The 14,265-nt window shown below is 42.0% G+C and overlaps 1 protein-coding gene across 1 annotated transcript in view; it reads left to right on the top strand.

Annotated features, from left to right (window-relative positions):
• Mdn1 (midasin AAA ATPase 1) overlaps window positions 1-14,265 on the top strand; it is a 167,478-nt gene that overhangs the window by 117,924 nt on the left and 35,289 nt on the right. The window contains exons 59-70 of the mRNA XM_008854517.3: window positions 1,279-1,449; window positions 3,701-3,915; window positions 4,269-4,656; window positions 5,817-5,926; window positions 7,122-7,827; window positions 9,566-9,727; window positions 9,877-10,150; window positions 11,305-11,540; window positions 12,313-12,408; window positions 12,942-13,036; window positions 13,313-13,434; window positions 13,771-13,917. Coding sequence (XP_008852739.1) covers window positions 1,279-1,449; window positions 3,701-3,915; window positions 4,269-4,656; window positions 5,817-5,926; window positions 7,122-7,827; window positions 9,566-9,727; window positions 9,877-10,150; window positions 11,305-11,540; window positions 12,313-12,408; window positions 12,942-13,036; window positions 13,313-13,434; window positions 13,771-13,917 — 2,722 coding nt within the window. The remainder of the gene's footprint in view (window positions 1-1,278; window positions 1,450-3,700; window positions 3,916-4,268; window positions 4,657-5,816; window positions 5,927-7,121; window positions 7,828-9,565; window positions 9,728-9,876; window positions 10,151-11,304; window positions 11,541-12,312; window positions 12,409-12,941; window positions 13,037-13,312; window positions 13,435-13,770; window positions 13,918-14,265) is intronic.

The raw sequence follows: 14,265 nt of genomic DNA on the forward strand, positions 1-14,265 counted from the left end.
TGGTTCGTCTAAGCTTCTGGTTCTCTCTTTTGATTTTATATTGTCGAGGCCGGATTGATTTTGTCTTCAGGAGTTCCGCGGTGGCCCAACTCCAATGTGGATCAGAAGTTTTCAGGCTTTCTCCTTAGGTCTGGAATCTTCTAAGAATGCTTTTGGCCTCAGGAACTTGGGTGGCACTGACCTGAGACCCTGGCCGTGGCTGCGCCACTCAGGGATGCAAAGGCAGATGGGGAGGGAAGAAGCCCCAAGATTTCCCAGGGACTGGATTCAGTAGCTGGGTTGTACTGGATGCAAGGGACCAGGGAGAGTAAGCCTTGGAGCCCCAGAAAGAGGCTGTCAGCCCCAGAAAGAGGCTGGTGGGTGTTGCAGGACTAGGAAAGTAGAAGGAGGTGAGGGCGGGGCCAGGACCAGAAGCAGTGCTCCTGGGGCCCAAGAAAGGCACTGAGTTGGTCTGGGTGAGAAGGGTCAGGAAGCAGTATTGGTTCCCCAGGTGTCTGGGGCCCCAAGACTAGGAATGGCTCGGGGCCCAAACTAGGAGTATAGAACGGCCGGGGGGAGGGGGGTGGATGGAAGGGTGAATGTGGCTTACGGTGTCCCGGCACCGAGAGCTGCGCTATAGACTTATCCGAAGAGGTCTGAGCGAGGATTTTCAATGGTATTGCATAACCCCTTTTTTTATGTGTACAGTGTGTTGCCTTCATGTATGTAAGTGCCGAAAGAGGTCAGAAGAGGGCGTCAGATCCCCTGGAACTGGCGTTATGGACAGTTGTTAGCTGCCATGTGGGTGCTGGGAATCAAACCTGCTTAGCCATCTGTTCAGCCCCAGAATTGCATAGTTCTTATCACAGAAGTATTTATTTGGTTTCCAGTTAAATGAGGTGAAAAATCTTTAGTGTCATTTCTCCCATATTACAACTGTTGAACTTAAGACAGGTAAACTTTGGCTAATATAGTTTCATTAGAACAATCTTAAATTTTAAGAATAATGTTTTATGTATTTCTTTTGCTGATGATATAATTGCCTGAATTGCTTTACTTATGCTTTCTCATGGAACTTTACAATGCAGATCTCATCTTTGTTTTGTTGAAACTATAATTTAATGTAACTTAGCCAAGATGACTGAGGTGGCATGGAATCAGGAAATTTAGGATTAGTATCTTTAAACACTATTAGTGTTTTGATGTATCTTAGTAGGCAGACTTAATAACTTGATTTATGAAATCTTTTTCAAATATTTATTTGAAAAATATTTATTTCAGATATTTATTTATTTCTAGTTGTCTGTTGAAGAAGTGTCTTGTTTGTGGTCAGACTTACTTAGCTCTACATTTACATCTTTCTGGAGCAGTACTGTTACCATGAATCCAGAGTACTGGCTGACATGGAGCCCTTTTCCCAATACAGAACAGAAGGAGCTGCCCAAGTCACTTTTGGACTCCACATTGAAGGTTTGTTGGCTTAAAATTATAAAAGTACCTATTCCTTGACTAAACTAGTTGATTGCATAGGTGACTGGAATACTTTGTTTTCTCTGGAATCTTGAGTCATACGCTGTCCAAATCTTGAATGATTTAAGCAATTCTGAGTTAAAATCACTGATGTTCCCTTTAAAAAGTCATCATTTTGTTTTGTGTGTGTGGTGGCACATTCTGTAGTCTTAGTACTTTTGAGACCGAAACAGGAGAATTGTGTGTTCAAGGCCAGCCTATGCTACATTTGTAGTATCCTAAAGTCCCTAATTTTTTCCTAATCATCAAATATTCAGACTATAGGAGTATATGTTTATATAGTGTACCTTTGTATTTACTTATATTTTTAAAAAACTTTTTTGTTCACAAATAAAATGTTCCCTTCTCATTCTAGCTTATTCTTTTTAACGTATTCCTTCTATTTCAATATACCAGAATTTATTTACATTCTTTTTTAAATTATTTTTAATTGTGTGTATGTGTGTGGGAGTGGGGTATGTGCATGTGAGTGCAGGTACCTGTGGATGCCAGAAGTGATTCCTGGAACTGGAGTTAGAGGTGTTGTGAGCCATCATGCGGATGCTGGGAACTAAGCTCAGGTCTTCTGGAATAGCAGCAAGCACTCTTAATCACTGAGTCATCTCTCTATGCCTATTTATTTAGTTTCTAATTAAGAAATCTTGAAGTTTCTTGCTTTTTCCTTTCATAATAAGCAAAGTTAAATTGAGTCTGTGTAAATTAGTATTTGCCTGGGTATTACTATAGGTAAGTTAGTAGAATTAGAATTTAACCTTTGATCAAAGTGGGTGCATGTTAAAAAACAAAGAACAGAACACATGCATAAGAAGAGGGTGTTGAATCCCCTGGATCTGGAGTTTCAGACGGTAGTTAGCTACCATGTGCCTGCTGGGGGCCAAACCCAGGTCCTCTACAAGAGCAGCCAGTACTCTTAACCCAGTTTTTACTTTCTTAAATGTGGAATGAATTAGTAGAGATAGGGATCTTGAATTCCTGGGCCTCCTGCCTTAGTCTCTTGTCTGATGCTGTGTTAAGATACGCTTAACAGAAACAATTAAGGGAGAAAGGGTTTATTTGGCTCACTGTTTCATGTTATAGCCCATTGTGGCAGAGAACTCAAAAGGGGCAAGTGCTTGAGGGAGCTGGTCACATTGCATTTCAGGTCAAGAAGCAAAGAGGGAGTTAGGCATGCATTCTTGTGCTCAGCTTGCTTTCTTCTTTGAGACAGTCCAGGATACCCTGCACAGGGAATGGGCCTGCCCACATTTCTCATATCTATGAATGTAATTAAGAATACCCCCACAGGCATTCCCAGAGGCCCAGCTCCTGGCTAATTCTAGATTTTTTCTAGTTGACAATTAAAAATACCATAATTGACCTCACACTAGCACAGGAAGGTTCAGGGCTGAATCTATATGAAGACCTGTTTCCCATATACTTATTGTGGTAAGTAGTATCAACATGTCTTAATTACTGCCAATCCTCAGTCTTAATACTGCACTATAATTTGCATTTCTTTGATAATTATTAAAACTGATCATCTTTTCACATACATTGATTTGTATCATATCCTGCCACCCCATCCATTGTGGTAGAGCCTTGTGTATGCTAGTCCACTAAGCAGTATTCCTAACCCTTGATCATTTGTTGCTCATTTTTATTTCTGTTCATTTTCCAATTTTAAAAAACACTAGGTTGTCCATTTTCTGTTGCCTGTCAGGTTTGAATATTACATACTCAGGTTTGTAATAGTTTCAGATATGCCAATCTCTTTGGCTTTCTGATCTTTGTATTAAATACTTAAAGTGCCTTCCTTCACTAGTTGTAGGGTAAAAGTCATCACCCTTTATTACTCCTATGGTTTTGTTTTATGTTTAAGTTAATTTTATCTGTTTATCTTGTTTTGTGAGGTAGGGAAGCAAATTTTTTTTTTTTTTTTTATATTCTATAGATGATACACTAATCCTTTGCATTCTCATTTGAAATGTCACTTTATTCCCACAAATGATTATAAAACTTCTCTCAGAGCCTTTGGTGGTAACATTATGCTGTGTTTTCTGTCATATATTGGCCACCTAACCCTTGCTGTAAGTCCCACGTTAACAGTCCAAGGAGCACAGCTTGACAGACTGCACCTGGCTCTTCTGCCCTTTATTTCCTTTGTCTTAATTCCAACTATCAAGAGACATTCCATTTTCCTCTTGTTGCTCAGGGCCCTAGCAGCCTTTGTAGAGCTGTGTTCTCCAAATGCTGCTTTGGAGTGTTAACCAGCAGCTACAGAGCAAGCTCCTGGGATGTAAGTGGACTCCCCATCCTGTCTTCCTCACATGTCACCCTGGGAGAGTGGGCTGAGAGAGCCCAGCAGCTCCAGGACATCAGCTCATTGCTGTGGACCAACATGGCTGTGCCTTCAGTAGCAGAATTCAGGTATTTCTTCCCTTGGGAGCATCTGTGATGCTGTTGTCTGTCTTCCAGAACATGCAGTAAGGGCTGTGTCAGAACTTGCTTCTAATGTAATAAGATAACTGATTCTAGTGGGCGCAGGTGGGGATATTTTTTAACTTGTTTGCAGTCTATGATTGGCTACTCTGAGGTATCTGATACCTGTTTAAAAATGGTGTCCATCAAGTGCTACATACAAAATCATGAGACTAGAAATTCACCTCCAAATATCAACAGGGCAGACTGTAGTTCCTATTTCCTAAAATAATTATCATGTATATATACAGGGAGGCTGTATGATTGAGCATGCAACCTTAAATGCTGTGTTGTTCCCACAGACACACGGATGTGCAACTCCAGGGACTAGTGCTGTGCCGGCACCTAGAGGGCCTTGCTGAGCTGCTACCAGAACCGCAGCAGCAGGAGTATATGCAGAATTGTGAACACCTGCTTCTTGGGGACAGCCAAGCCTTCCAGCATGTAGGGCAGATTCTGGAGGACATGAGTGGTCAGGAGGTACTGCCCAAGGAACTATTCTGCCTCTTGCTTACCTCCCTGCACCACATTTTTGGTGAAAGAGAGAATAAGCAGAACCTTTCTGAACCAGCCCAGCGTGGGAGCCTCTGGGTGAGCCTTGGCTTACTTCAGATTCAGACTTGGCTTCCCCAAGCACGCTTTGACCCTGCAGTGAAGAGGGAATACAAGCTCAAGTACGCCCAAGAAGAGGTATGGGGGCAGACATTTGTGGGCTGCACTTATATCCTGACTCTGGATTTTCTTATGATGTTATTTCTTTGCTCCCTTTTACGTCTGTTCCGATACATGAAGACTGATCCCCCCCGCCCCCCAGTATGCTGCCTTGTAAGGTCCCATGAGTCTTGTAACGACTGTATTTTCCTTAGAGTTCTGTGACTAGGCTTGGGCAGGGGGCAAGTAGGGATAGTACGTGGGGCATTGTCAGAGAAATAGTAAACTCTCAGTATCCAGAACTAGGTTTTGGATAACTTTAAATAATGGCAGAGTATACCTAAACTGTACAGACTTTGAACTTGGCAGTGTTTATTTACAACTCAATAAAGGAGCTGAGGAGCTGGAGAGATGGCTCAGCAGTCAAGAACACTGGCTGTTCGAATCCCCACACCCACATGGCAGCTAACATCTGTCCATAACTCCAGTTCCAGGAGCTCCGACAGCCTCTTCTGTCCTCCTTGGGCATTGCACAACACGGGTGCACTTATCTACATGCAGGCAATACGCTCATACACATAAAATAAAAATAGTAAATAAAATATTTAGAGCACTGGTTTTTCTTGCAGAGGACCCAGGTTTGAATCCCAGTACCCATATGGCAGCGAACAACCACCCATATCTCCAGTTCCAGGGCATCCAACGCCCTCTTCTGTCCTCCACAGACATTGCACAACACGGGTGCAATTATCTACATGCAGGCAGTGCACACATACATATAAAAATAGTAAATAAAATATTAAAAAGAAAAAAGAATCAAGGAACTGAAGAGCTGGCCAAGGGATTAAGAGCATTAACTGCTTTTATAGAGGACCTGGTTTCAGTTCCCAGCATCCACATGGTGGCTAACAACCACCTGTAACTCCAGTTCCAGGGGATCCGACGCCCTTTTCTGATCTCTGCAGGCATTGCACCTACCTGCAAGCAGGCATTACACTTGACTGCTAAGCTGCTGTAGCTAGACAAAAGTTTAGTGTCAGGAATAAGTTGTTTCTTTTACCTAACAGCTGTGGGATGAGTGGTTCCAGTCTTCAGGAACCCAGAATTCTTCCATCTCGTTGCTTTAGCCACTCCAGAACATTGCCCTCATTATATGGTCACAGGGGTGGCATGGCCAACCATTTGTTCTCTTCCTTTAGTTATACCAGTTGCAACATGAGTGGAAGACCCGGAACCTGTCATCCCACCTACAGACAGGACGAGACCTAGAAGATGAAGTCATTGTCAATCACTCTCATCCTCACATTAGGTAAGGCCAAATAGTGATGTGATGTGTGGGAGTATGCCTCATCGACTCTGCTTTTAGAAAAGACATGAGATTGACCTTTGTACTGTAATTATATGTTAGTATGATAGTGTTGTATATCTCTGAACACCATGGCCAATTAGATCCCAAAACCTTTGTTTTAGACAGGAAAAAAGATTTTTTTTTTAATTTATTTTTTATTTTATGTGTACGAGTATATTGCCTGCATGTTTGTGAGTGTACCCGTGTCGTGCAATTCCACAGAGGTCAGAAGAGGGCTTTGGATTCTCCTGGAACTGGAGTTAAGGATGGTTCGTAGCTGCCATGTGGGTTCTGGGAATTGAACCCAGGTCCTCTGCAAGAGTAATCATTGCTCTTAACCACTGAGCCATCTCTCCAGCCCTGAGAAAAGATATATTTAAAAGGAAGGAAAAGATATTGAAGGTTAGAACTGGAGCGATGGCTCAGTGATTAATAAGAGCATGTACCACTCTTGCAGAGGACTTGAGTTGGGTTCCAGTACCAATATCTGGAGGCTCACAACTTTTGTAACTCCACCTCCAGTGAATCTCATGCCTCTGGCCTCCACTGGGCTTGTGTGCACATACCCATAGACATACACATATGCACATATAATTAAAGTAGATTTTTTTTTGGAAAAAAAAAGATACTGAAGGCGAGGATTAACATAGTCAGGATGATTGAAGCTAGAAAAAAGAAAAAAAAACGAAATATAATTAAAAGGAAAAAAGCCTTTTGGAAGAACGAAAAAAAGACATTGAAGGCAAGGATTAACATAATCAGGATGATTGAAGCCAGAACTACTACTTCATATGGAAGATGGACATGATAAGGCACACTTTGGTTTCTCTTGACTTTGCATCTATTGCCTTAGGAAATGTAGCATCCTTTTTTGACCTTTAGGTGTAGCTATAGAGCAGATCACTTAATGCTGTCAAGCCTTAGTGTCCATATCAGCAAAGAAACTGTAGCAGGGCTTTGATGAGAGTGTTAATAACCAAGTGTGGCATTCCATCAATGCTCTAAAGATGTTACCCATTTTCCTGATCTTCACCAAGTTTGTCTTCACAGTTTTCCTTAGCAGCTGATATGTCTTTATTCTCTTTTACTATTTGAGGGCCCAAGCCAAATATCCTACTCTTAACAGAATTTTTATATTATGTTACTTTACCTTCAGGTTACTTCGCCAAAGAATCAGTCAGCTGGAGAGTTTAATCCACAGTTTGTCGAAGAAACAGGCCTTCAGACCCCAGCTACCTGCCCATGAGTCCTTGATGCAGGAGATCCACCACTATGTCACTAGCATCGCCAAGACGACTGCCGTTCAGGATCTTCTCAAGAGGCTCCTGCAGGCCCTCCACACAGGTGCACCACGATCTGCCCAAGTGCTCCAGAACCTTCTGAAGGAGGAGGCTTCTTGGCAGCAGTCACACCACCAGTTCAGGAAGAGGCTGTTGGAGGAATATGCCTTGTATCCAGATATTGTGACTCCACTACAGGCATCTATCTTGCAGTTGCAACATGGCATGAGGCTGGTGGCATCTGAAGTCCATGCCTCCTCCTATAGCAGTGTGATCTGTGCAGATAAGCTAGGGGCCCTGGCCATGGCTGTGCTAGCTTTCCCATCTGTGGGGCCCACCTTCCCTACCTACCATGCTCATGCAGATGCTTTATGCTCAACGAACTCACTGGATGCTCTGCAGTGTCTTAGGAAACTGATTGCCAAGCGTTTGGGAGGAAAGGAGGTAGAAGGCAAGAGCCAGCAACCTTGCCCTAACCGGGAGCAGTTGCTGATGAATGCCCTCCTTTACCTGCGCTCCCATGTGCTATGCAAGGGAGAGCTGGACCAGAGGGCCCTGTTGCTCTTCAGACATGTGTGTCAGGTAAGCCTGCCTACGAGGTCTGCCTGCTTGCCTTTTCTCCTGAGGGGAGCTGCAGGGATAAAGAATGGTTAGGAAATGGACATTCTCTTGTCTATTACTTTCGCTTTTCCCTTGACCTAGGTAGGGCGAGAAGGTGCCTCTTTTTTTGTTTTTGGTTGGCTTTTTGAGACACGTTCTTGGTATTTAGTCCTGTTTTCCTTGGAACTCATTATGTAGCCCAAACTTGCCTCAAACTTGTCAGTTTTCCTTTTGCCTTAGCCTACTGAATACTGAGATTATAGGTGCGTGTCAGCATGCTCAGCTCCCCTCAATTAAAAAAATTTCTTTTTGTAACTAGTGATACTAGGCCCACATCTGTGATGTGTGTTGCAAATGAGCCTTCATTTTTCAGTTGTCTTTTCACTTTGCTATTGTGATTTTTGCCTTGTAATTATATCAGTTTGTTAGTTTTGTTGTTTGTTTTTCTGAGACAGGGTCTTCCTGTAGCCCCAGCTAGCCTGGAATTCGCTTTGTAGATCTCCTAGCTATCTGCCTGGCTCTGCATCCTCAGTGCTGAAATTAAAGTCATGTGCCACCACACCCAGCTATATCTTTGGTTTTTAAAATTCCTCTAATTAACCAAAATAATTTATCATTATAAATAAGATAGTGCAAACAAAAAAATCTAATCTTATCACTTAAACACATTAAACATGGATCTATGAATGTAAGTCTGACATTCTAAATTTTTTAAGGTGATGTGCCCTAGTCTGGTTTACAAATTCTTACTTATTGGCAACAGCTTTTTAAGAAAATAATAGCATAGTGACACAATATACAGCAGCTAAAAGAAAAGTGCTGAGCTGGAGAGATGGCTACTTGTCTTTATTCTTAATACATTCAGTTACTAATTTTCTACTATATATGCCATTAAATTAATAACATGCTTAATGTTTTATTTTGTTTACTACTTTAGAGGGGAAAAGCAGTGCAGTTCCACAATAAGCAATCTTTTATCTTTGGGTGTTCCTGTAAATCAGAATTACTAGGGCAAAGATTAAACCTGTGTTAGAACTGTAACTCAGTGAGTAGAGTGCCAGCATAGCACTTACCAAAAGACATGGTGGCACACACCTGTAATCTCAGCACTTAGGAGAGGATCCAGAAGGTCAAGGCCAGTTTTAGCTACTTAACGGAGTTTGAAGGTAGCCTGGACTAGATAAGACCCTGTCTCAAAAAACAAAGCAAAAACAAACAAAAAGACCCATACCACACATTTGATGGTTTCTTTCATTTGCTCATTTAAGAACTTAAAAATGTAAGATAGTGGGAAATTCAAGAAGTGTCTGATGAAAGCATGGCCCAGTGTTACCTGATTAGACTTGAACCCTAGCCCCTAGTCCAGGTTTTCCTTTCCTGAAATGGGCTAGCTTGCAGTAGTGCCCACCAGGTCCTTGCCAACAACTCCCCTTCCCCCTTAAACAAAAAGGGTGTTAGCACTTGTATTGTAGCAAGCCTAGACTAGACCTTTGAAATTTTAACACAAAAAGGGGACATTACAACACCGGTTGTTAAAGATACACGTTTGAAAGAAAGCTCATTGGTTGTTTCATAGAATTTTGTTTCGTAATGTTGACTTTCATTTTGAGACCATGATACTTTGATTTTTGTGAGCATCTCAAATTAGTGATCTTGCCTATGTTCCTTGTGCCTCAGCAAACACAAGTGGTCTTCTTTTTCTGCCCATTTGACTTTTCAGGAGATTATCAATGAGTGGGATGAGCAGGAGTGCATGGCTCAAGAGAAGGCAGAGCAAGAGAGCAGCCTGTACAGATACCGGAACAGGAGCTCCAGGACAGCCTTGAGCGAGGAAGAGGAGGAAGAATGCGAGTTCAGGAAATTGTTCCCACTGCATGAAAAGGTAGCACAGCAGTGGCAGAATTTGCTTGAGAACGCACCTGCTCTCTGAGTGCCTGTGTAGACTTTTATGTCTTTGTTTTCTTGGTGGTTCATGGTCTCTCCATTTTTTGTTGGTTATAACAAGATGAATTGTTCTAATGCTCTTTGCAGGACTTTGCAGATATTTTAATGGAACGAACACTAGAGGAGAAAAAAGGAACTTCAGATGAACAAGAGGAGGGGGCAGCCGCAGACCCAGCTCTGCTCTCCCAGAGTTCAATGCAAGCAGTGATGCTGATACACCAGCAGTTGTGCCTCATCTTTGCTCGCTCTCTTTGGTACCAACAGACTGTGCCACCACATGAGACAAAGCACTACCTCAGCCTGTTTCTGTCCTGCTACCAGACTGGGACATCTCTGGTGACGCACTTCTACCCTCTGATGGGTATCAGAGTTTTCTTTTGTAATTTCAGCATGAGTATATATGGTATTGCTACTTTGGGAACATGGAGATAATGAACTCCCATTTTCATTTAGTTCTCTGTTCATAGTTTCCTTAGCTTAAAGAGTTTAAGAAATTAGCAGTGTGTGGTGGCACACATCTTTAATCCCAGTATGTGGGACCCGAGGTAGGCCTAGTCTAGATAGTGAGTTCCAGGACAGCTGGGGCTATAGGGAGACCCTGTCTCAAAAAGACTGCTCCCAAAAAAAAGAGTTTAAGAAATTAGCAGTGTGTGGTGGCACACATCTTTAATCCCAGTATGTGGGACCCGAGGTAGGCCTAGTCTAGATAGTGAGTTCCAGGACAGCTGGGGCTATAGGGAGACCCTGTCTCAAAAAGACTGCTCCCAAAAAAAAGAGTTTAAGAAATTGATTTAAAATTCTACAATACTGTGGATTTTCACTGGAGTCCTATGGGAAAGGATTTTATTTACATGTCTTTTTCATCGAATTATTTCCACTTTCCCTCTCATAGTCTTGTGTTTTTCTAACAATACCATGGAAGTTTGTTTATTTTTTCTGAACCCTGTGCCTCACTGAACATGCTAGGCAAGTGTTTTACCACTGAGCTACCTTCCTTACCTCTACTTTATATATTCTGTTTTTTTGGGTTGTTTTTTTTTTTCCTCGATCTCTTTGAGACAGTGTAGAGATCCACCTCCTGCCTCCTGAATGCTGGGATTAAAGGTGTGCCCCACCACCCCCAGCCTACTTTATATGGGGGACTCAGCAGTTCTGTGAGACTGTCAGAGAATCTAGTTTGGTAGCAATTGGTTGCGTGCAGTTTCCTACATGACCTCATGAATTACTCCATGTAAATAGGAAAGAAGCTTAAATTTTCTTTCTGCTTACAAGAACAATTATGTAAACAAGAGTTTGAATACATCAAATCGAACTCCATCCATTCTTGTTTACCCAGAATGTGGCTGCTCCTATGCTATTAGGGTCATAGTTATCTAAGTCATTGTTGCCTTGGGGAACATTGACATATGTGTTTCATTAATCCTAATTAGTTCATTGTTCTGACCGCTGCATAAGTTATTGTAAAATCACTATATTGAGTTCACTAACTTCACCATGATCTTGTTACTTTGGCAGGAGCTGAGCTGAATAACCAGCTCTTGGGCAGCCAACTTTTGGCCTGTACTCTATCCTATAACACTCTGTTTGGGGAGGCAACCTCTGACCTGATGATGAGGCCTGATGGGCCCTATGATTTCTACCATCACCCCAATGTGGCAGAAGCACGGCAGTGCCAACCTGTGCTTCAAGGCTTCTCAGAGGCTGTCAGTCGGTTGCTTCAAGACTGGCCAGAGCACCCCACACTTCAGCAGGTAGGGCAGCCAGTTAGGAAGAAATGGATTGCCTAAGGCCTCTAATTTGCCATGAGCATGTGGCCTCACAGCAGCTTCAGGGATGTTGACTTGTGCATTTGTACATAGAAACAAAGACTTGAAGATCCAGTAGGATGTTCTTCACCTCTCTGCAGAATGAACATACCAGTTTTGTTTTGCTCTTGTACAAATGATGCTTAAGGATTCCATTTTCTTCATCAGGAGTTTCTGTCCACATAGGAAAATGCTGACTTGTTGCTCTAATTATCCTACACACAGTCATAATACCTAGAACCTCATGGCATTTTCTTAAATGAAATAAGCCTCACTTATGTAAGATTTATAGTTTCAACTCATTTTTTAAAATTACGTATATACATTTTGGGTATCTATGTGTGGGTTTGTGTAGATGAATGCAGTGCTGGAATTATAGGCTACTGTGAGCTGTCGAATGCAGGTGCTGGGAATCAGACTTCAGGTCCCCTGGAAGAGCAGTATGTTCTCTAAACCACTGAGCCATCTCATCAGCCCCCTAGTTTTCTAAGAATTCTTAATATAGAGAATCTCAAAATTGTCATAATCGATCTCATTTCCAGAATAGTGCAACTTATGAAAGATTTCCTTCAGTCAGGATCCACAGCCCTGAAAGTTCACGTCCACAGTTTTCAGAGATACTTTGAAGCAGAAACTAAAACTGTCAGAACTTTTCAGTACTTATGTCATTGAATCAGTCATAGTTGTATTGTGATACCAAATCTTTTTTTTTTTGTAGTTGCTGGTTGTAATGGACAGAATTCGTAGTTTTCCGCTTTCTAGTCCTATCTCAAAGCTCCTGAATGGCCTAGAGATCCTGCTGGCAAAGTCACAAGTAAGATGTTTTAGTTTGGGGTATTTTGCCAAAAGACTTTTTGTTGTTGTTGCTCATTCTTGGTTTTGCTGACTTGGGGTGAGGTCAGTATGGATATGGTGCCCTGGTGGTGGGAATATACTTTTTCTTGTTTTCAGGGTGGGATCTTGTACCCAGTGTTTCTAGGAGCTGACTGTGCCAGGACATCTAGGTGGTCCTTCAGTCTAGTTGAGTGTCTGCCTGTGTCATCTTCAGTTCTACACAGTGTCCAAGTTGTCTGGTGCCTCCCCAGATGAGTTTATTCAGGCATAACTAGCTAGCATCAGAAATTCAGACCCCAGTCACAAATTGTGTGCTTCTAACTTTGGTGCATAACTGGAGTTGTGTTACATGACCAGAAAAAACTTGAAGCTGAATACACTGCATGCAAATTTATGGTTACTAAAATTATTTAAGGGTCCAGTAATTTTCTCTCAAGGAGAGTCAGAGATGTTACTTGGGGAGGAAGTTGTGGGGTTGAATAATGGCAGCAACATATTCTGTGTTTTTTGTAGGATTGGGAGGAGAATGCAAGCCAGGCTTTGTCTCTCCGGAAACATATTGATTTGGTCAGTCAAATGATCATTCGGTGGCGTAAGCTGGAGCTGAAGTAAGTAACTCATTTCCCCCCCTGAGCTTGAGTTTATGTAATGTGGTAGTTACGCAGTGCTTTAAAGTCAGAGTGTAAAGAGTTTAAAGCCAGGCATTAAAATGACCTTAATATAGGGCATACTTTCTTACAGTATTCCTTACATGGAAAATACATTTTTGAGATGGCAAACTGAGTGGCTTCTTTGTATCCATTTGTAAGAATGTAAGCAGTTAAATTCTGAATTTGCGATGGATTTTACCTAAATGTCTCCATGACCCTTTTTCTCACGCTCAGCTGCTGGTCCATGAGTTTGGATAATACCATGAAACGCCATACTGAGAAATCCACCAAGCACTGGTTTTCCATCTATCAGATGCTTGAGAAGCACATGCAGGAACGCACAGAGCAGAGGGAGGGTAAGGCAAATGACTTGTGCAGGTCAAGAGAACCAGTTGTGTTGTAAAATGCTATTCTGTGTGTCCATGAGCTAAGTCAGAGTGGAAGTTGCAGGTGTAGTAGTTAACATGCTTGAATTAAACTTTCGTACTAATCTTTTATAATTTCCTATGAGTGCATTTAGTACATACTTGTATATAGATGTTAGATTTAAGTCGGTCACTGTGTAGCCATGACCCTTGCTTCCAAGCTTCTGTTTGAAGTACCTACCTAATGGGTCTCCCTTCCTTGATGCATGGTAGACTGGGAGGGATAGACGAAGACACATATATGTTTTGCCTTTTGAATCTCTAAAGATGACAAACAGATGACCCTGATGTTGCTGGTCACTACATTACAAGCATTCATTGAAGGATCTTCGCTAGGAGAATTCCATGTACGACTCCAGATGTTGCTGGTTTTCCATTGTCATGTCTTGCTGATGCCTCAAGTTGAAGGAAAAGGTGGGGATTTTTTTTTTCCCCTTTTACCATGTACTATTCGTTTATTTTATTTTGTTAAACATTTTGGTTTTATTTTTATTTTACACGTATGAGTGTATTGCTTGAATGTAGGTAGGTGCACCTATTGCACAGAGGTTAGAAGAGGGTATCAGTAATTCCCCTGGAACTGGAGTTACTGACAGTTGTTAGCTGTCATGTGGGTGGCCGGAATCGACCCTCGGTCTTCTGTAAGAGCAATCAGTGCTCTTAACTGCTGAGCCATCTCTCCAGCACCCGTGCACCCCCCTTTTAGGTTTATTTTTGAGGCAAGGTCTTACTATATCCTTGGCTGGCCTGGAATTTACTGTG

The sequence above is a fragment of the Nannospalax galili genome, unplaced genomic scaffold (genome assembly GCF_000622305.1).
Source record: "Nannospalax galili isolate Female #2095 unplaced genomic scaffold, S.galili_v1.0 scaffold1467, whole genome shotgun sequence".
NCBI lineage: Eukaryota > Metazoa > Chordata > Mammalia > Rodentia > Spalacidae > Nannospalax > Nannospalax galili.